The sequence below is a fragment of the Crinia signifera genome, chromosome 3, assembly GCF_055691185.1.
Source record: "Crinia signifera chromosome 3, ASM5569118v1, whole genome shotgun sequence".
In the NCBI taxonomy this organism is placed as follows: Eukaryota; Metazoa; Chordata; class Amphibia; order Anura; family Myobatrachidae; genus Crinia; species Crinia signifera.
Window position 1 is genome coordinate 144,619,322 of NC_139219.1, and position 23,154 is coordinate 144,642,475.

At 44.8% G+C, this 23,154-nt stretch overlaps 1 protein-coding gene across 2 annotated transcripts in view; it reads left to right on the forward strand.

Moving 5' to 3' along the window:
• Positions 1-23,154, forward strand: part of SLC2A12 (solute carrier family 2 member 12) — a 278,913-nt gene that overhangs the window by 138,001 nt on the left and 117,758 nt on the right. Inside the window, exon 3 of one of the 2 annotated variants that reach the window (XM_083176657.1) lies at positions 15,268-15,337. In XM_083176657.1, the coding sequence (XP_083032783.1) occupies positions 15,322-15,337 (16 nt within the window). In that variant the 5' untranslated portion in view covers positions 15,268-15,321. Of the gene's footprint in view, positions 1-15,267; positions 15,338-22,390; positions 22,635-23,154 lie in introns of those variants that run through there. The other variant, XM_083176656.1, reaches the window with a different exon arrangement.

Sequence of the window (23,154 nt, forward strand, 5' to 3'; positions counted from 1 at the left end):
CAATCCTTCCCTGTACATAAGAAATGATGAAAGGAAGTGCAATCATGAGAACAATGATCATACGGTGTATGATCACCAATAAGCAGAATAATAAAAGCATGAATAAAAACAATACACAAAAACAATTGTGTATGAGAAGCAACAGGAACACAGGATAATGTGGGGCATTAGGTAGAGGCAGGAGCAGATTGAGAACTAAGAGTGACCCTAGAAACGTTTCTAGAACTGGCGACACATGGGTCACACCAGATTAAATGTAGGTGGAACCAAAACCACAATATACATGATTAATACATCACAACACCTGTGTGGAAGCCGATTGTTTCCATATGCTTGGTGGTCTAGTGGCCCCAAGAAAATCAAATTGCTGTGAAAAAAAACAAAACCTCCACATATCAAAAAGTACCCCATCTCCCACCACTGAGACTGACCACATACCCCCAAACCCTCCATCAAGCAGACAAACAATTAAGTACCAATATCCCCTAAAAAACTCACTTGCTGACAGGCGGCCTCACAGGAATGATGGACTCCTGAGAATCTTCCCTGTAAGGTCTGTGACCAATCTGCCTCTGGGTAGAGGGCACTGCCTGTGAGAGCTTACATTCTAGAGGGAAAAGGTGATGGGAGGTAGTAGGAGCGTAAGAGACATTGGGGTAGATGTATGAAGCAGTGATAAGTACTTTATCACCGGCCAATCAGCTCCTGACTGTTAAGTAACAGGTTGGGTTTAAAAAGGGACAGTTAGGAGCTGATTGGCCGGTGGTAAAGAACAAGACACTTCTCATCCCTTATCACTGTTTCATACATCTAACCCATTTGCAGTCCAGGATGATAACGCAGAAATTGGAAGAAGGATACAATGAAATTTTGGGAGGTCAGGATGAAAGCGCCCACACGCCCTGTTGTTTAGTCCCCTTGGTCACATGCATCTCCTCACATGTGGCGGTAGGGGAGAAAAATCATTTGATGGTTTTGAAATAAATCTCAGTCCAGACTGACTTTTATTTCCTATGGTGTCTGCCGGAGAGGGGGCGGGTGCTGATGTTGTGTGACATCTGCCCCCTGGCAGGCATTGGCCCATCCGTGACCCCATCGGAACGCCCAGATTTTTCATGGGGACGCCCATAAAACTCTGGCCGTTCCCCTGATCCATCCGCCTGTCCACCTGCCCTGGTATAAATTGTGACTATTAATTTTTATACAAGTCCCCGTGGCCAAAGCAATACCCCCTGACCAGTCAGCCTGACTGGTCAGGGGGTATTGCTTTGGCCGGGAGGACTTGCATAAAAAGCGCATTACCCTGCTGGCTGGTTGGGGCTGGTGCTGGTTCTTGAAATATAGGAGACCCCTACTCCTTTTATCCTTGGTATTTTGGGAACAAGGACCGGCCCTTGAGCCTGGTGCTGGTTTTAAAAAATACAGGGAACCCCTATTTCTATTGTTCACTGTTTTTTAATACCAGGACTGTCTCTTTCAGCCTGGGGCTGGTTACGGCCGTGGGGAGGGTGGACCCCACGCCTTTTTTTTATTATTATTTATGTAAAAATTTTTTACACTGCAGCCTGCACGGATCTGACTGATCTGGCTGCCAAATATGAATATGAATACGGCTCAATAAGACTCAATACAAATCTAACGACTAACCGTATTTGTATTCTTAGTCAATTTTTCCCATTGTGTATTGTTGTGGAACTACAAGTCCCAGCAAGCCTCCACTGCATGCAGGGACTTGGAGAACCACAAGTCACAGCATGCTTCGCATTAAAGGGCCACAATAGTACAGCAGTGAAATACAAACGCACACACCATTTAAGTACAACTTTATTACATACTGAGCCCATACATACTGATATTTACCTACTTTGACATGTAGGTACTGTAGGTATCCTCTGTCCACTGGTCCTAAAGAAAATAGGCATATTTATTTATACGAATACATCTATTTTAGTTGTATTTCCCTTAGTAAATTTCCCCCCGTTTGTCTCATTTTCAAAATGGTATACTGTATTATCTCTATAAACATTGTATACATTGTGTGTATGTACTGCTTATCAGCGTAAGGGGTTAAATTTTAATTATTTATACTGTTGACATAACCTGTTTTCGGTGATGCAGCCTAAAAATGCCTAGTAATTATTGAACAGCTTTTAATATCAAAACAATGCAGAGAATGTTAGAAGGAGCTGGGGACTGTAATCGGCTTTAGATGGCTAAAATATTCCTAGAACACAAAAACAATGCTAAGTTTCCCAAACCAATAGTTTAACAAACAGACATTAATTTATAACCATAAAGACCAGGGGGGGGGGGGGGAGCTCTAACATCCGCGCCCCATTACCACCCCCTATCGCCGGCTACCGGCGCATACATAATTATCGCATATGCTGTAACATATGCGATAATTATGGCAAAGGACAGCTCTTGCGTTAAGAGCAGGGCGGCGGGGGAGTCGCGTTAGAAGCCCACAGGCTTCTATGGGGCATCGCCAGATTTTTCGAATAACTGTAAAAGCATGGGAAACAAACATTTTAAATGACTAAGGTATGACTCCCATATGGCTGAAAATGGCATAATAGATAGTAGCAGCTCATAAATTAGGGTTTCTCAAGCAGAGGACCACGGATCTGACTCCTTTATGTAGAAACTTAAATAAATTACCTTTGATTAATCTTTCATGTTGTCATTATGGGGTATTGTGTGAAAATATTTATATATTCCATTTTTTCCTTCCTCAGAAAGTCCATATTGGTGACGAAACGCGTTGGGTGTGGCTTCTGCAGTCTTGACACTTGATTTCCTCTCTGGTCCATGGCATACACTGAAGTCTTCTGGTCGGCGCCTTACCCCTTTGGTATTCAAGTCTCCAGCGCAGGCTTATGACAAGCCAGCTGCCGGGGGCAGGGCCGGGGCGCCAGGGCACAGGGCCGGGCAGCGGCTGATTGATAGTTCAGCGGCACTGCCCAGACCCGGGGAGGCAGTAGTGTGTTTTTTTTTTTTTTAGGGAGCGCTCCCCATAAAAAATGCACCCGGTGGGGGTGCTCCCTAAAAAAAAAAAAACACCACTGAAGGGGTTAAATGAGCCTTCACTTTTGAACTTTTTTGGTGAGTGCTTTTTCCCTAGTCTTAATAGTTTATTTTTATGAAATACCTAAATGCCGGGAATGCAGCTGTTATAGAGCCTGGCAGCATTTTATTTTTAATTACTGCTGCCACAGGTCGGGTTTGTGGCCTAGCTATTTAGTTACTGGGAGGGAGGTAGAGTCACCCTCAATGTGTTTCCACTTGTTATAGAGAGTCCAGAAGTATAGCAGTGTGTGTCTGACGTGGACTGATTTTGTTTGCACAGTGCCACACAGGGGCGGATCCAGGATAAAATGACAGGGGGGGTACCATGATAAAAAAGGGTTTGGGTGGGGGAGGGGCAGTGTTAGTGGTGCCAGTGTACATGCTAAGAGAGCGGCAGGAGAGGGTGGGAATGGAATAAAAAATAGGCCCTGGCATTTAAAGTACGCAGGCCCACCGCGCTCCGGAAAAGGGTGTGTGGCCACTCAACAGGGGGCGTGTCAACACCATATACAACTTCTACACATTATGCAACAAAATACTAGACCCCATTATACTTGCCCCTTACACATGATGCCAATGGAATGAGCCAAAATTGACATAATGCCACGTGGATTGAGCCAAAATTCAAATAATGCCACATGGATTGTGTCAAAATTCACATAATGCCACATGGATTGAGCCAAAATTTACATAATAATACACACGGATTGAGCCAAAATTCACATAATGCCAAATGGATTGTGTCAAAATTCACATAATGCCACACGGATTGAGCCAAATGCATAAAATGCCATACGGATTGAGCCAAAATTCACATAATGCCACATGGATTGAGCCAAAATTCACATAATGCCACACGGATTGAGACAAAATTCACATAATGCCACACGGATTGGGAAAAAATTCACATAATGCCACACGGATTGAGCCAAAATTCCCATAATGCCACATGGATTGAGCCAAAATTCACATAATGCCACACGGATTAAGCCAAAATTCACAATACTATTCATAAACAGGGACATTGTCCGCCAAAGGCTCGCATTAAACATTTACACCATAAGGTCCATTACACGTTAAGTTACACGCCATTATGTCCATTATGTGTTATGCCAAACACCATAATGCCTATTAAAAATTATGCTACATAAGTGCTGCTTCTCTACATGCTCATTGCCAAGGGTTCCATGCTCATTGCCAGGGGTTCCATGCTCGTTGCCATGTGGGATTACATGCTCATTGCCAAGGGGGAATACATGCTCGTGGTAAATGGGGGACAGCCGCCGCCAGGCAGAAGTGATAGCCACTGACAGTGGCAGAGATTGGCTGTATTCAGAGCACTGCAGATCCCGGCTATTTGAAATAATACCCCTTTCACACCAGAAAATGCATTCCCAGGTTGGCCCCTTTTACACCAGCCTAGTCCCTGCATTTTCTGGTGTGAGGGGGAGAGAAAACCACCCCTCCCCCCTTTAACCAGTTTTCTTATTTAACCGGCTATATCTTCGGAACCAAATGACCCATTTACATGAGACAAGTATTATATTGAAGAACTTTTGAGTGGGCTTTGAATGATTTTGGTTAAGTGAAACTGGAACGTTTGGTTCCAGAGTAATCTGCCCTCAAAGAACATGAACAGCCATGAAATTACATTTCAAAAATAAAAAAAATCGGTTTACACGCAATATCTCAGGAACCGATTGACCGATTTGGACCCGCCTGGTATCATATTGAAGGCCCAGCGATTTGAAATTGAATGAAATCAACCACAAGCTTCTGTGATGCCAGGGCGGGAACTGGCAGCCATCGGAACCGGGTGGGGGTCGGAATTGACGGGTCCCATATTATCGGGTTGGGATCATTTGGTCTATTGCATTATGGTAGAAAGTCATTAGGTCGAATCCATTAGGTCGACATGCTAAAAGGTCGACATGATTCTAGGTCGACATGGGAAAAGGTCGACATGATTCTTGGTCGAAAGGTCATTAGTTCGACAGGTCATTAGTTCGACAAGGTCATTAGTTCGACATTGTCTATGTCGACATTCACAAGGTCGACATGGGGTTTTTCACTGTTTTTTTACCTGAATGTCAACACAGTCGACATGGACACAGTTTAAAGTGCACTGCATCCCCTCGCATCGCTCGCTGCGCTCGCTATGCGTCGGGCACGGTGCCTCGCTACGCTCGGCACACTATTTTATTCTCCCACCATGCCCTAGTGGATGGTAGGGCATGAAATACCGCCTGTCGGCACATGTTGGCTCAAAAAACAGTGAAAAACTCCATGTCGACCTTGTGAATGTCGACATAGACAATGTCAAACTAATGACCTTGTCGAACTAATGACCTGTCGAACTAATGACCTTTCGAACTAGAATCATGTCGACCTTTTCCCATGTCAACCTAGAGTCATGTCGACCTTTTAGCATGTCGACCTAATGGATTCGACCTAATGACTTTCTACCATAATGCAGTAGACCAAATGACAGCATCCCATATTATCCTATGGGGAAAAAACGTTACAGGTTTGCCAGGCGATATCTCCGGTTCCCGGGGGGCTAGAGACACAGGGCTGGGCTCGTTGGAAAGCCCTGGTCCTCAGCTGCAAAATGACAGGGGGCACGTTCCCGGGTGCCCCCCCTGAATCCTCCACTGGTGCCATATCTGTCAGCCGTGCACTGCCGGCGCTGCTACTACAGATGCAGCAACACCCCCTGCATCCTCTATAGCTACCCCACTGGAGAACACCATTAATACTGATCAAATCTCCAACTCCATTTGTTGAAATCAACCAGGAAACTAAATATAACCAAAGTCAGGATTTAAGAATTTGAAACAGCTAGCTGAGGAAAAAAGCATGTGAAAGGCTGAGGTAAACTGACTGAGCAGGTTGAAACCTATAATATTCATCTAATTAAGTATAAATGAGAAAAACTAGCAAAAGTCGCCACTGACTATGAAACACATAATGTGTATGGTTGGCTTACAGATGGCACTGAGGGTACAGTGCAACAGAATAGCATGAGGAGGCCGATTTGCAGCAACCCCCGCTTTGAGTCTTCCAAAGATTCTGGCAACTCAGCAAGTAATTCTGATGAAAAACCATACAGAGGTGACAAATATAAATCACTATCTATAGGCACATACTTGAACAAAGTATATCACCCAAAATGTGGGTACACCAGAGGAGGTGGCCAATGGTTACAGCTAGGTTTGACCTTTTCTTTGGAAGACAGAAATGTTCAAACTACTGTACATAGACATCTAAAATATAAATGATACTATTAATTAGACCCAAAGGACTTCTCTAATATTGATATACCTGCGTCGCTTAAAACATTTGTACCTAAATCAAATTTTGATCTACTATCTAATCAAATCACTTGTTCGCATAGTGGATGCATTAAATCTTTATCTAATCTTACTCCAGCAGAAACTAAAGGCCCCTTGCACTAGTCCAGCGGTTCCCAAACTGTGTGTTGTGCAGTGGTGGGATCAGGGCCGGCGCCACCACTAGGCAGGTCTAGGCATTTGCCTAGGGCGCCGGCCACTGGAGGGCGGTACTGAGCTGCCGAGGAGAGGTACCGTAGAGGTACCATAGAAAGCACGCAGGGAGCGGGGAGCGGGTGAGACAGTGCGCTTCCCTCTCCCCCCCATCCCACCCATGAATCAATGCTGAAACCCCCCTTGCGGGCGCCCGCCACAGTATCGAAGGCACACCTCCCCCCCCCGTGGCGCAGTGTCGTCCGCATTTCCCCATCCACCCCACCGGAGCGCGTGTACTGCCCGCTGAAATCCCCCCCCCCCGGGTGGGGGGGGGGGGGTTGCCTGGGGCGGGGGGAGGCTTGCACCGGCCCTGGGTGGGATTTAACCAGCTCGCACAGGTTCGCGCAGGTTCTGCAGAATCGATACCTAATGTGCTATCTGTTCTGCAGAACCGTTTCCTAGAGCACCGTCCTCTTCTTGTAAGTTAGACAACCACCACACAATGTAAAGCTGTGACAGCAGGGTGGAGAGCTGTGTGCTGCCCAGGTGTGTGCACAAAGCAGGTCCATGGCTATTTTGAAAGCTCCTGCTGGACCATGAGCCAATGGGAGTTCACGGTCCAGCAGCCAATCAGGAGCGGCAGTGGTGGCTCCTGAATGGCTGCCGGGCCATGCCCTCCTATTGGCTCGTTGTCCAGTGGGGAGCTTCAAAATACCCACAGACCTGCTTTAAGTATACAGCTGTATAGCCCAGCACTCACTGCCTGGCTGTCATAGCTTTGCATTGCATGTGGCTGGCGGCGGTGTCACTTACAAAGTGCGGCAGCATTTCACTCCCCCTTGACGAGCAATTTACTCCACCTTGGGAACAAGCAATTCAGTCTCCCTTGACAACCAGCATGTATTCCTCCTTGGCAACGAGCCCGAGTCCGTCGGAATCCGGCAAAATTGGCCCAAAGCTGATAAGTGAATGGGGGCCTTAAATCCGCCTCACCTTTTATGAGGTGAAGTACCGCCAGTGACCACAAGAGGCCACTTGGCAGACCAAAGTATTCCTTAACAGAAAGTGAAACCAAAATTATATGTTTCAAACTTCCTGGATATTGTAGGGATGGCCATCGATGGCAATTCTGCAACTGGCCATCAATAGTGCTTAACTATGCAATGGATGACCATCGATATTTTTACATATCCATGGTCATCCATTGTATTTGATTGATTGGCCTGTGGGTGCCGGGGGCGGAGCTATGCTCCGTGTCCCGGCACTTTGAAAAAAAAAGCAAAACATTGTTTTGCTAATCTATCGATGGAGGGCAACCATCTGGTTCTCCCCCATGGATGGCAAAAGTATTCCTCATCGGCCATGAACCATCGATGATTTTGAATGATCGATGGTCGATGGCCACCCCTAGGATATGGACAGAAGGAGCGGTAAAGACAGAGATTGGAGGTAGGAGCAGATAGAAAATTTAAACAATGCTTTCCACCATGCCCAAGGTGCATAAGAATTCAAACTGACCCCTGGGAGGCTTATTATCTCAGCCGAATGGTCATTGTTTCAACCCATCTCTATAGGATAAATTTACAAATATGGGAATTCTATTGACGATAGAATGATTCTATTTATTATCTCCTTACAGAGGTGGCCAAACTGCTCCTTGAGATCTACCAACAGTCTACGTTTTCCAAATCACCTAGCTGGTGCACAAATGAAGTCATTGCTACTGTAACTGTCACATTTTCAAACGGATTCAGTATTGAATCCCGGCGGTCGGGATCCCGGCGTTCAGAATCCCGACGCCGGAATCCCGACAGCCGAAATGCCGACAAGGGGGGGACGTGGATCTCCCCCCCTTGCGGGCTCGCTGCGCTCACCACGCAGCGGGCCCGGTGCCTCGCTACGCTCGGCACACTAATTTATTCTCCCTTCAGGGGTGTCGTGGACACCCACGGAGGGAGAAAGTGTCGGCATTTTGGCGGTCGGGATTCCGGCGTCGGGATTCTGAACGCCGGGATCCCGACCGCCGGGATTGTAACTGCATCCCTTTCAAACATGCTACATTCATTTCTACTATAGATCCACAGGTTGCCTGCAAATTGTTGTTTAAAATGCGCTGGGGGTGCTACTGGCCATTTATGGATTTCTATGAGGCATATATATATATATATATATATATATATATATAGATAGATAGATAGAGAGAGAGAGAGAGAGAGAGAGAGAGAGAGAGAGAGAGAGAGAGAGAGAGAGAGAGAGAGAGAGAGAGAGAGAGAGAGAGAGAGACAATGTACCAAAGTACTAGGGCGGCACTCGAAGGGCTTTCAACAAGTCACAAAAAACTGCAGACTATACCGGCAGTTGGTGCTGACGTTTCGATAATTTAATATCGTTATCAAAGATACCTTTGATAACGATATTAAATTATCGAAACGTCAGCACCAACTGCCGGTGTAGTCTGCAGTTTTTTGTGACTTGTTGAAAGCCCTTCGAGTGCCGCCCTAGTACTTTGGTACATTGTCTCTACATTGCTTTGTGGAAGGCACCGAGGCCAGTGGATTACAAAGAGGAGTGCTGGACCCCCCAAAATCTTGCTTTTTTTATATATATATATATATATATATATATATATATATATATATATATATATATATATATATATATATATATATATATATATATATATATGTGTGTATATATTCCACAAGGTGGCACTATTTGGCTGATAAATTGCAAGTATGGAGCTTGCAAAATCTGAAGATGCCAAGCTAGAGCTGAATAAAACTTTACATGTAGAATCAGAGGCAAATGGATACTGTAATTTGTAGAGAAGGGTTTCCAAATGCTTGCCTGTTGATGAATGACAATCCCATGTGTCCCACAGTGTGAGCATACAGAGTTCAGGACCAATTAGGATTAGGGATGCCAAATTCAGGGTCATTTTTTCAATTCAGGACTGAAAACTACTCGATCCTGGGATTCCCGAATTAAAAAAAGCCCCGCCCCTCCAAATTTCCCCGCCCTGCATATTTACTTACATGGACAGAGGTGCAGCCAGGAACGGGTGTGTTGGTGTGGCTGCACCGTGTCACGCTGGGCAGAGCCACACACCGGGGTCAGGGACAGCTGATCCTGGGATTGGCCATCCTAATGAGGAAGCACACTTGCTGACATGCATTGGACATACCCAGGGCCGGCTCTACCATTAGGCAGCTTTAGGCAGCTGCCTAGGGCGCCCGGATCTGTGGGGGCGCCATCAAGTCTGCAAATCAAAAAATACAAGCAAAGGGACCAACCTGGGTTGGTATGGAGCGCCTTTCAAGAGTAGTTTAATCAAAACAGCAGCTGCTTTGGGGAGTAGTCAGCTCCCAGATACACAGGAAAAAACAATAAGAAAAAGTAAAGCAGCGCTGTACTTACAATGAAAAATTTATTATACACAATAATAATAAAAACACATAAAATATATATATTAAAACATGAACCATTGGCATGTGCAAAAGTGGATATAGACGTATTGGTGGACCCAATAATTATAATCACCAGTATGCAAGTGGTATTAAAACCTGCTCTGATCCTGGAGAGAAGTGGAGAGTCCTTATTTGCCACTGGGTGGTTTCCTAAAGCTGTTGTCAAGGACTTCAACTGATGGCATCGATGGAATTAGCCTATCAGGAGTCCCACTACTGCGAGTGGTCAGGTGTCCAACAGATGTTGATGTGGCTTGAGACTTCCAAGGTGGTAAACGTCCGATCAGGTGATTGGGCAGGTAGGAACAGTCCTTTGGCAGCAAAAGATAGTGTCCCTGGGTGATTGGGGTCCAAGATGGGATGGTCACCAACGCGTTTCGCAGTGCCTACTGACTGCTTTATCAAGGTGAAAATAAAAATAAAAAATACAACCTTGTTGTACTTAATGCAGGTGATGGCTGTGGAACTTCTAAGACCTCACTTCCTTACTTTCCTTTGAGACATACTTCCCTAGTTTGCTGCCACCTCCTCCTTGTACTCTGCTGTGGGAGGGTGCAGAGTGCATCCAGGGAAAGCAGGGGACTTGCCCACCTTCCCGAGCGGGCTGGGAGGACCACATGATTTATTTTATTTGGGGGGGGGGGGGGGTGGAGGGGTGGAGTAGGTTGAAGTTTTGCCTAGGGTGCTGAGAAGCCTTACACGGGCCCTGGACATACTTGAGAAGTAAGTGAAGGGTCGATATTCAGCGTTATGGAGATACACCATCTTATGGTTATGTTATAGGATTGCTGTGGACATGTTACAGAAATATTTGTGAATTCAGCTGCTTAAACACCTGCACTGGAAGTCACACACTGCCTGAGATTCTGCATCTATAGTTGGGCTGGGGCAGGTTTCTAGATTGAGTTTAAATTCAAGTAGGTTAAGGACCTCTGATGTCACAGCCATGTGACCCGCAATGGCAGAGGGAGGTGCAAGGTCGACTCAAGTTCACAAATGGTACCCAAAATATACTCTTGCAAGCTCAATTCGCTCATCATGCTTCGAGTAAGGTGGCTCACTTTGGTCACCACAGGTTACTGTTCCCAGTAGCTATCCACGTGGAAAAATAAACTGCTATCCCACATACCTTAACCCTCCACTTGCTTTCACAGATCACATGGTTATGACATCACAGGTCCTTTAGTCCACTTGGATTTTGCATCTACTCAAGTTTATATGGTGCATCTGATGGTTGTGCACCAAGTGGGATTATTGTAGCATATTAAAATGTAAGTGGGATGTACACCAATGAAAGGCTTACGGTATCTTTGTATTTAGCAGATGCAAATGTGATAAAAGTTGCACAAATGATCCCCACTGCATCCACCTCAGAATCACCACATAAATGCTGTATTAATGTAATAATAGTGGAGCTGGTTATTTGATCCATGGCTAGGGTTTAATAGTAATAAGGAGTTTTGTGCTGTCTCTAGGACAGTTATATAGACGCTACCTTAGGCTCTTTACTCAAAATAAGCAGCAGCTATGGAAGAGGGGTCGTCACTCCACTATATTGAAAAAAAATGGAAAAGTAGAAAGATAGCTGCGCTTAGAGGAAATAAAACTGATTAACATACAGCATTTATAGGTTGAATTTATTACATGATAGTATTCAATAAAGAAATGTATAAAAATAGAGTTGTAGAAAAAATTGAAAAAACATTAAAACAGTTCATGTTAATGGATACTGGGATAGGATGGTTTATGCACCCCTGTTAGTTCCTCTTTAGGATCCTGTTCCAAATACATGGAGTGTCATATACCAATGGATTGGATAGTTTTTTCAAACCACTCACGATTGTAGGGAAGGAGTCCTGCGCTGAATTGCAAATGAACAGAGAACCCTCTGGAGTGGTACCAACGGCTGTTTGTCCTTTAGGAGTGAATGGCTGCTCCTGGTAATTGGTAAAAGTCCTGGTTCAGGAACCCTGATTTGTAATCCAATGGTGGGAAGAAAACGTTGGGGTATCTGTGCCTGGGCTGACGCATTTCGCTGGGGGGGTCCCAGTATCCATTAACATGAACTGTTTTAATGTTTTTTCCATTTTTCTAAAACTCTATATGAATTAATTTTTTATTGAATACTATCATGTAATAAATTCAAGCTATAAAGGTCTTATGTGCATGCTGTGTGTTAATCAGTTTTATTTCCTCTAAGTGCAGCTATCTTTCTTCTTTTCTATTACTATTAATAACATGTTACAATATGTTACATTATTACGTTATTTGTAACTCAATATAAGAGAATTTACTTATGGGGAGGGCAAGGAATTAATTTTCTAGAAACCCTTCATAGCTGATCTCCCAAGAATGGCACATGCTGGAATCTTGAGCGTGGAATGTGGATACAGAATAAATAAAGGAGTAGGGAGAGGTGGAGATAACATTCGGAAGAAAGAAAACAGAGTACACCTTCTTAGCTGGGGGATGAAATATAATAGTCTGATCTAGCCATCCCCCAGGCTAACATTACTTTCTCTCCTTACAGCAAACACTCCTGAGCCCTCCAGTTGGCTGAAATGACCAAGGGCGGGATGTTCTAACATCCGCAGCCCAGCTCCGCCGCCCATCGCCTACATAATTATCGCATATGCTCTAACAAGGACAGCTCTTGCGTTAAGAGTCAGCTCTTGCGGTGAGTCAGCGGTTCCCGGCGGCTCCCCCCTCCCTCCCTTACCCGGCGCTGGTGCTGCTGCTGCGGCGGGGGGCTGGCTCTCCTCCTCCTGAGGAGGTCACAGGTCCGGGCAGCACAGCTCTGTGCTGCCAGGACACAGGTGAGGGGGGGTCAGTGCAGGGCAGCGGGGGTCGGTGCAAGGCGGCGGTGGGTCGGGGTAGAAGTCCATAGGCTTCTATGGGGCATTGACAGCTTTTGCTGACAATGCCCCACGTCGCGGTAACCCGGCGGGGATGTTTAGAGCATCCCAAAATGAGGTAAAAACCCTAATAACAGGGTTTTTACCGCACTTTTAGTTTAGAAAATCTCCCCCCAAGACCTCTGACTGCAGTGGATGGCCACAGGTGTGGATGGCACTTTAGAGATGTGGAAGCACCTGCCATCCTGCACTCCTGTTGATGAACTCTAGACAAGCAGTTACCTGGCAGCCTGATGCTGAAGACAGTTGTAGCTGTGTAGCATGGCTGGGAGACAACCAGACAGTGACACTTGATTTCTCAGCATTAACACATCCAGGCACCATAGGGAGGTGTAATAAGGATGGCTGTTAGGAGCACGCTGTTGTAAAAGGCTATATACATCTAAAGCAGGTATATCCAACCTGTGTTCCTCCAGCTGTTGTGAAACTACACATCCCAGAATGCCTTGCTATTAGGTAATGGTAAAAATATGGCAAAGCATGCTGGGACGTGTAGTTTCGCAACAGTTGGAGGGCCACAGGTTGGACATGCCTGATCTAAAGCCTATTGGAATTAAAGTCGAGAGTCTTCACAAAAAAACTTTAAACAAGCCTAGGTTGCACCTTTCAACCATTTATTAAAAGGAAGTTGCTTAATACTGATCAGAACTAATAGAAAGAGAGAGAGGGAAGGATATACTAAGGGAAAATGCGGTATAAACCCAGTTTTCAGGGTTTTACCGCATTTTCAAATGTACTAAGACCCGGCCACCCCGTCTTTGCCAGCCAGGATATGGCCACCTTTGGGTGGCGATACCCTATAGAAGCCTATGGGCTTCTATTGCCGCCTGCCGCAGACGCTGACTCAACTAGTCATGTCCCTTCCTCCATCAAACTTCTCCTCCCCCTTCCAGCTGCAGGGGAAAAAGGAGGTGCCTGGGACAGCCACTACCAGGAATGTGACGGAGACCCCCGTACATCACATCACAGGTATCGCGGCGGCCTCCATCAACGCTTTGCGATGACAGTCACATATGTTAGTACATATGCGCTAACATCAGCGCTGCAAGGGGCCGGGATGTAATTTTATACATCCCGCCCACAGAGAGAGAATCTAGTATCACTGTGCCTGATTTAGGACTGATCACATAAACAAACAAAAAACAGTTTTGGCTAAGTCCTGCGCTGTGAGTGGGTTGACCCTACTAATCCGTTGAAACAGTTAGTATAGCAGAAACTATCACACCCCGTTAATTGCTGCTGTTCTATAAGGGGTAGCTCAGTGCCCCAAATTGATTACCAGAGAAAAAGAAAAGAATAGAACTGCGCAATAAAGGGGGAAATAGCACATGCAATTTATTTACGTACTAATATGAAAACATATAAAACATACACAGATTTAAGAAACAATTATGAAAATTAATAAAAAGGGGTACATAAAATATTTTAGCACAACCGGTCGTGTCTGATTAGTATGCAGGTTTAAAAACATATATGTTTTGCTTCCCTTGAATTGGTCACAGTCATATTAGTGTATTAGTTGATTAGAATGGCTGGTTTAGTAACAGTCTTGTTTATGGATTAGTGAAATAACTTGAAATCAAATTTGAGTTAAACTGTCCAGGTTTTTATGTCTGGCCAGACAATTTGTATTCGGGGTACCTTACAGCTGCCACCTGTAATTCCTCCGGTCTCCCAGTGGATGGTGCTGAATCACCTTTCTTGTTCCAACTATATCTGGAGTCACCTTTGGATTGGTGGTCTGGTAGTTAATCTGTATGGTTTCCCTTCTGGTGGAAAAAGAATTTTGGGTAGCCAACGCGTTTCTCCGCCTCCGGTAACGGTCTCAGCGGCTTAGTATACAATTAATCAAATAAAAAGACAAACAGTTGTGCAGTTTCCCAATGGTTGGAAAAATGCTCATATGCATGAACCGCTCTGCACATGTGCAGGACATTGGGATTTTGCAAACACTTCTACAAGATAGGCAGGGGAATGCCCAGCGTTTTATAGGCGTCCCCATGAAAATTCTGTGTGTTCCCCTGGGAACGCAGGTGGGCCGATGACTGCCCGTGGTGGGTTAACATGACATCAGAGCCCGCAACCTCTCTGGCAGACTTTTATAAACTGACTTTTATGTCCAAAGGGGAGAGAAATCATTTGAAATTTGGCGAACAATCGGCAGCTTCAAGGGGTTCACTAGACAGCGAATGACCGCTTCTTAGCCAGCAAACCTGAGTCATTCCCAAGATAATGAATTTAGATTGTCAGAAGGAGCCTGTAAAATCCAATTGAAATAAAAAAAAAAGGTAATTTTGGTTCTTGTTTTCTCTACCTCAATTTATGTAGGGTCATCAAGAATTTATCAACCAGCATCCAGAAGCCTACATCCTTAGGCGAATAATGCAATTTACAACAGGTAAGATTTTTTTCACCAATAAACTACTTTTATGCTATATGGAAATAAGCAGTCTATGTACCATGTCACACCATGACACCGATTCAGGCCCATAGGTTATGGGCTGAATCGGTCCCTGTCCCCGATGTTTGGAGTTTGCGCATGCACGAATATGCATATGCGCAAACCACAGGAGCCATGGCTTTGGCGAGTTTCACACTTACCGGGCCGTTCATTCCGGGAAGGGAGGGCCGTGGGTGGTTAGGGGGTTGCAGCAGGGGAACGGCCAGCATTTAATGAGCGCCCCATAAAAATGCTGGGTGTTCCCCTGAGAAGGCAGGTGAGACAATGCCTCTTCTCCCCTATCAAAGGCTTACATTATGAGAACTTTAGCTAGACATATTTCACCACATGTTTAAGACAGTATCGGTACATTAACAATTAATGATTTTTGCACGCCCTGCTTGGATATGTGATCTTGCCGTTATATTGTACATAACACATTCATTACTGTGATCATCTGGATAAATACAATAGTTTAATTGTGCCTAGTGTTTATATTTTATTCATTAAGTCACTAAGTGTACCCCACAATTGACATAATTTAGGGGAACTTAGTAGTGAGTTTTATGATCTTCTTGCAGTTCAGTCCGGCCCCAAATGTGGCCTACCTAAGCCTTTGGAGCTTGTAACAATGGCTCTCCCTTCACTCACTATAGCTATTCCCATAGGCTTAAGCAGGGGCGTAACTAGAACTTTGTGGACCCCATAGCAAAATCTTTATGGGCCCCCCCCCCAACAGTTGTGTGACAAATAGGGTGTAGGGAAGAGAGCGTTTCCTGGAAAAAGAGGGATAAGAAAGGAATAAGAGAGACAGAGAGGTGTCCAGGAGAAAGAGAGAAAGGGGTAATAGGCGCTGGGAGAGGGAATCCGGTATAGAGGGTGTCAGGGAGAGAGTGGGAGGAGCAAGAGAGAGAGATAGAGGGGTACAAGCATTAGTGAGAGACAACGTCTAGGATGGAACAAGAAAAAAAAGGGAGAAACAACAGAGAACATGAGAGAGAGAGAGAGACATTGTCTAAGAGCAAGGGAAAGAGAAGGGGGAAAGATATGGAGGGGGATCGAGCATGAGAGAAACTAACAGGACAGGTAGGATGGATGCACAAAGACATATGGATGGGGATGGTGGTGGGAGTGGGGGGGAGCATTGACTAACTGAGCACCATATTGGAGCATGTATGGATAGATGGCCAAACGGACAGAAGGGGCATTGATAGTTGGAAGGACAAGTGGCTTAGATGGACAATACATAAATCTAGGGGCAGATTGGGTACTTAAAGTGGCCCAGGATAAGTATGAATATATAAAATGTAGTAGTGGCCCAACACAAAACCAGGTGGGATTGTAATTAGGAAAAAGAGGGGAACACAGGAGGGATCAGGAAGGGGGAGGGGTTCGCAGGCACACGTAGGAGGGATCAATGCGCTCCCTCCTACGTGTGCTCAGCACGTGCTCAGCGTGTGCTCAGCGCATGGCGGCTGAGTCGGCTGTCTCCTGTTGCACTGCGCACATACCTTACTACACATGGGCGGCCCCATTGTCAAATCTGCTCCAGGCTCTGTGCGATGGCTGCCTTCTGCCCTGCTAGTGCCTTCTTGTCACAGCAGGAGATGGAGGAGCAGCATGACGGGACAGTTGGAGAAGACAAGTCCCCAACTGAAGTCAGACAGGGCCCCCCTGGATCTGGACTTTGAAAGTATAGGTGACTAAGGTGAGGAGGGAAGGAGGCAATTAGCTGCCTGGAGCTCATCTCTGCAGAGAGAGCCAGACAGGGCTGTCTTTACATATGGCCTTGATGGGCAGTTGCCCAAGGGCTTTACAATCCTAGGGGCCCATGACCCAGCCCAGGTCATAGCTTGCAGCTGCGGCCTGCGAGTGGTTGAGTGGGCTACTCGTGGCGAGTACAGTGGGGCTGCCTGCAGGTTGTGCAGGGCAGGGCCCGCACTCATAGCTTGCTGTGTGCGGCCTGTAAATCCTATAGGGACTTCAATGGGTCTGCTGCACTACTGGATTACGTGGGGGGCCCCCAGAAATATCAATGTACAGGGCCCCCAGGTTTCTGTTGCCGGCCCTGCCTGCAATTCTCCTTAATTCTTCTAGCAGTTGTGTTTTAGCTGTGCAGTTTCAACTCTGCAGAACCCGCTAACAGTTCGAGAGGTCCCCACTCTAGAATCCTTCAAATTCAGACTCAAGACTTTCCTGTTCACTCAAGCATTTCCTTAATTGTACCTCCATACTCTCTGTATTTTATTAAAAGCTTTTTCAGTACTTCATTGTTTCTGTACTGTATTATGCTCATTCTAATTGCTAAGCGCCTTGAGTCCGTTGGAGAAAGAGCCCAATATAAATAGAATTATTATTATTGGTACTTGTTTCCTAGCACGGCCACAATCGTTGGGATCGTGTACCTTTAAGTTAAGGTACACGATCCCGCGATGGACCCGATTTCCTTTGAAATCAGGTCCATTTTGCCGGCAAAGGAAAAATCGGGGGCATCGCGTCGGTCGGGACCATTAACATTGGTCCCGACGCGACCGACGCGATGCCCCCGATTTTGCCATAGGCTTCAATGTTAAAATATTTTTTAACATTGAAATCGGGAGCATCGCGTCGGTCTTGTGCCATTATAATGGCACAAGATGAGATGGACTTGATTAAGTCCATCTCACATAGGAAAAAATGTGAAAAATGTGAAATGGGCCAATATGACCCATTTCACATTATATATGGCCCCGTCGTCACCCCACGATAGACACCAACCCGAAGCGTGGCGAGCCCGCGAGGGGCGGCGGTGCGCGTCCTCCGACCTTTTCATTCCCCTACTATCCACTTCGGTGTGGAGTTGAGAATATATAGTGTGGCGAGCGCAGCGATCCACCGAGCCCGAAGCGTGGCGAGCGCAGCGAGCCCCGGGAGGGGACGCGTATACCTGTGAAGTTATACACGTCCGCTCGCCACACTTCGGGCTCGGTGGCTCGCTCGCCACACTATATATTCTCAACTCCACGCCGACGTGGATAGTAGGGGAATGAAAAGGTCGGAGGACGCGCACCGCCGCCCCTCGCGGGCTCGCTGCGCTTGCCACGCTTCGGGTTGGCGTCTATCGTGGGGTGGGGTTTTATGTTGTAAAATTTGGGGGTCTAGGTAATATTTTACATTGAATCCAATGTAAAATCGGGTCCCAGGGACCCTACTCACATTTGATTCAATTAAATTGGTCGCGTTGATCGCATCGCATGCGACCAAATCGCATGCGATGGACGCGATTTTTCCGACACGACCACCCCTATGGAAATCGGTGTGGCCGTGCTAGGAAACAAGTACCTTATTATTATTATGATGATTATCATCAGTGGGAGAATTGGCAGAAGACGCTTCACAGGTGTACAAAATAATCAAGTGTTTTGTCTGAACATTTGTTTGACATGTCCAGAACCACAAAGATATACCTTAGCCATCTGAATGTACTGACATTGTAGTCTTTATTGATACTGAGGTCTGCCTTTCTGTGGTGGAGCTGCTGTGTTTATTTAGGTTCAGTAGCTCTGGCTTTGGCAAGAAATGTATTTTTTTGGATAAACACAGTGCGGCCCTCTCTGTTATATAGTGCAGTAGTATAGGTTACTTTTGTTTTGGAAATGTGAAATACGAGGCCAACGATGAAGGAAAAAGTAAAGGTGACAATTTGTTAAGTGGTGATAAACAGTTTGTATTATCCTTAAAGTAGTGTTGATAAGTAGTAAATACATATAAGCAATACATTTAAATCCTTGATGGTAAGGATACAACTAATGCAGTTTTGTCTTCCTGTACTATTGACATAAATTCCTACTGTTGTTGTTAAATTAAGTGTTCGATTGATAAGACCAGATTTAAAGCATTTTTAAGAATAAATGTCTGGCAGTGATCCATAATGTAATAAGTAATGTAGTATCTGCCCAACATAGTAATATTGGGCAGATTCTACCAGTAAATTTGTTGTCCTTAATCCTGTCCTGCATGCTCAGCAGTGCTTAAGAACAGCAGGTTCAAAAGTCAACACACATATGGTAGACACAAATCCTTGTATTTTTTGCTTTCAACTTTCTCAACACCTATGAGTACAGGAAAAAGATACCTTTATAGGAGTACTATTGTCATTGAAACTGTGAGTGTGGTACACCCCCCTTTTACGATTGACAAACCATTAGGAAAAGATACACTTTTATATATCATCTTGACACGTTTAACGTGAGTTGGGGTACACCACCTAGATTTACCTTTTATGGTGAAGGGTAAAACACCTTTAATGGAGGATAAAGAAACCAAAGAGATCCCCCAAGGAAATCTAACACAAGAACTTATCCCAAAGGAGGATTTAAAACCGAACTTATATTTTAGATATATGTTATGCGTTTGTTTGTCAGGTTTGACATACAATCCCCAGTGTGTATACTGGTATTAGCATTTTTTTCCCCATATTTTTACTTTTGTTTAACTAGCATTGATGAGCTTTTTATTAATTATATGCACTTCAATGGAATTTATTTAATTATATTTCGAACAAAAAATAAATACAATTTTTATTAAAACATCTGACCTGTTACTTTATTTGGAAATATATGATTTTGCGCAGAGTATACCCACCTTTCCCTTTACACTAGAACAACACAAGGTATCCTGTAGTATGCCCATTTACTCCGCAGCAACCATATATGTAGTGTATAGCGCAGACCTCTGAACCCCCATTTTTTGGTATCCTCTTACCAGCATCCCTGCCTCGGTGATGCCGGCAATTCCAATGTTAGATCTCACAAAACCTTGCTCAGCCCAAACTCCAGCAGCACCAGGAAGTGCTCTCATTCATGTGCAATATAATGTGCCTGTGTCCTGTGTGCCAGGCTGTAACCTAGTCATCTTTTTGGTTAATCAGGCCCTGCTTACTTTTCTCTGCTTTTGCATATAACTATTGTCTAACCGTCCGGCGGGCAAAAGTTTATGCTTATGCAATTCTTGTCCCACCTTCCCTTCCCACCCACAGCTGGTCAAAAGCTGCTGCAGCAGCCAGAGAAGGTCTCCAACTATCCCACCTTCCCTTACCAACCACAGCAGAAGAGAAGTGCTGCAGCAGCCAGAGCAGGTCTCCTGCTATCCACCTACCCTTGACAACCACAGCATACTTGCCTACTTTTGAAAAGTAGTTTCAGGGAGATTACAGCTCACATTCTAATGTACTGCTCAGCGTCCAGTTGAAGGGGTGTGTCACATTACACCCAAGGGGCGTGTCTATCTGCAATAATGGGCATATCTATTGTTACTCAGGGGTGTGTCTTGTAGTGGAAAGTAAAAACTTGCTACTACATTACATCATAACTACAATACACAGCCACATCCATTCTGCAGATGATGTACATTCTATGAAAAGGAGGTCTGGCTTGTGAAAAAAGATCCATTCGGATCTGGAATTTAAAATCTTCATCCTAAATTCGCACATGTGCCCTAGCAGATTAAGCAGTGTTCATTATCATTGCTACAAATGTAGTGGTGTTAGGGAATGCAGGGACTGATGATTTTTAGATCAGCTTGCCTCTGCGTTGGAGCAATGTTGAATTGCTCCAGTGTTTTAGTACCTACCATTGTTACTCGGTACAAGTTAGATACTAAGGGGCCGATTCTGGATTAATCATAGTGATCCATATTAGGGCCCCTGCCCCAATGGCCCCAACTCTGACACTGCGAATGGCCGCGGCTAGTTACACAAACTGACAGGAGAAATCATTTGATGGTTGCCGACCAATGAATGATTTATCCCGCAGCGGAGACATGCGAGGAGATGCGTCTTCATTACACATCCCCTCGGCAGATTACAATCAGGCTCTAAAATAGCACTGCTGAGCAACAATGAAGGTCGACAGGCCTTAGGTCGACACACTCAAAAGGTATACATGGCTTTAGGTTGACGTGGTCATTATGTTGACACAATCATTAGGTCGACATTGGGAAGGTCGACAGTCAAAAGGTCGACATGGGTTTTGAATAAATATTTTTGAGCTGACATGTGCCGACAGGTGGTATTTTATGCCCTACCATCCACTAGGGTGTGGAGGGAGAATAGAAGCATGGAGAGCCTAGTGACCCATGTGAGGGGATGCGGTTCACATAAACAGTGTCCATGTCAATTGTGTCGACATCCGGGACAAACAACATGTGAAAAACCTATGTTGACCTTTTGAATGTCGATCTAATGCTTGTGTCGACTTAATGACCCTGTCGACCTAAAGCCATGTTGACCTTTTCAGTGTGTCGACATAAGGACTGTCGACCTTCCTGTGGTCAACCTTATGATCAACACCCTGCCCTTCTTAAGTATTATGCATGATGTGGAACTTCCAAGCAGCAAATAATACATTTTTTTATTAATAATAATAATAATAATAATATACAGTACTGACAATTTGACAGGGATGACAAAAAAATGTAACTGAATTACGTATATTACTAGTAGTCTTTTGGTTTTTGCTTGTTGCAACATTATAATTTTTGTTTGTCATACGATTGGTGCTGAATGTTGCCATCAAGCTGAACATTAGCAACATTTGTTCATTACAAATCTACTAAATGACATCACAATATTGTTCCTAATCCAGTAAACCAAGCAAAAACCCTTTAACCCTTTATCCCTAAAAAAAACTTTTAAATGCTCCACAGTTTTGGACACTTTATTCTCTCTTATTCTTACATGTTATACAATCACCTTCAGTCACACATTATAACTGTAACAGCCAAATAGCAGGGTTTGATTTTACATAAGCTTTAAAGCTTGTAATGGAGATTTTGTGGGCTCATATTGTTAAGTTAATCACAAAAAGAATGCAACTCAACATAAATTCTCCATGTTGAGGCTGTTTGTGTATCAGGCAAAGCACAATATGAGCCTGACTAGGTCCCTCCTTCTGGCCTGGCTGTGATAGGTTGCTAAGAATAGTTGCAATGTGTGTCACTGAAGGGCAAAGTATTTTGAAATAGAAACAAAGTTGTTCGCACCAGCACTTTAAAAAGCCTTTACAGCCCCTATGAAACCATGATGTGCAAGGTAACCTCTCTCTCTGCTGCTGACAAGGAAAGAGCATCTTTCCCATAGACATACGTCAGCCCTGGACACAAAAAAAAAAAAAAACCCATACAAGAAAAATGCTTCCAGAGAGCACCACAGAGGACCTCATACAGCAGCAACAGAGTGCCAGAGCCGGCAGCCACCTTCCAATCCCTGCACAAACAGGTAACAACATCCTGGGTGACAATGGAAACAGATTGTTCTCATTTTGCTTGTTCCTACTAGTTTTTACGAACAGGTAAACACTTATGTTATGCGGCAAACACAGAATTTATACAGGGAGGATTTCAAATCTGATTTCCACTAGAATATTTATATGCATACTCCAGTCTGTGTAAATGTTGTGTATATAGGAAGCAATATATTTATAGTGTTATTGTTTGTTATTTAATTAAGGGATAAGGCAAGTGCTTGTACAGTGCTAGAAAAGGCAGGTGACTAATTATTATTCATATTTTTATCAGTACATGGGGATGCAGTTAGAATCCCAGCGGTCAAAATCCCAACGTCGGAATCCCGACTGCCGAAATCTTGACTGCCAAAATTCCGACACTTTCTCATTCTATGGGTGTCCACGACACCCATAGAGGGAGAATAAATTAGTGTGCTGAGTGTAGCGAGGCAACCGGCCCGCTGCGTGGCGAGCGCAGCGTCCCGCAAGGGGGGTGGGGGCGATCCACGTCCC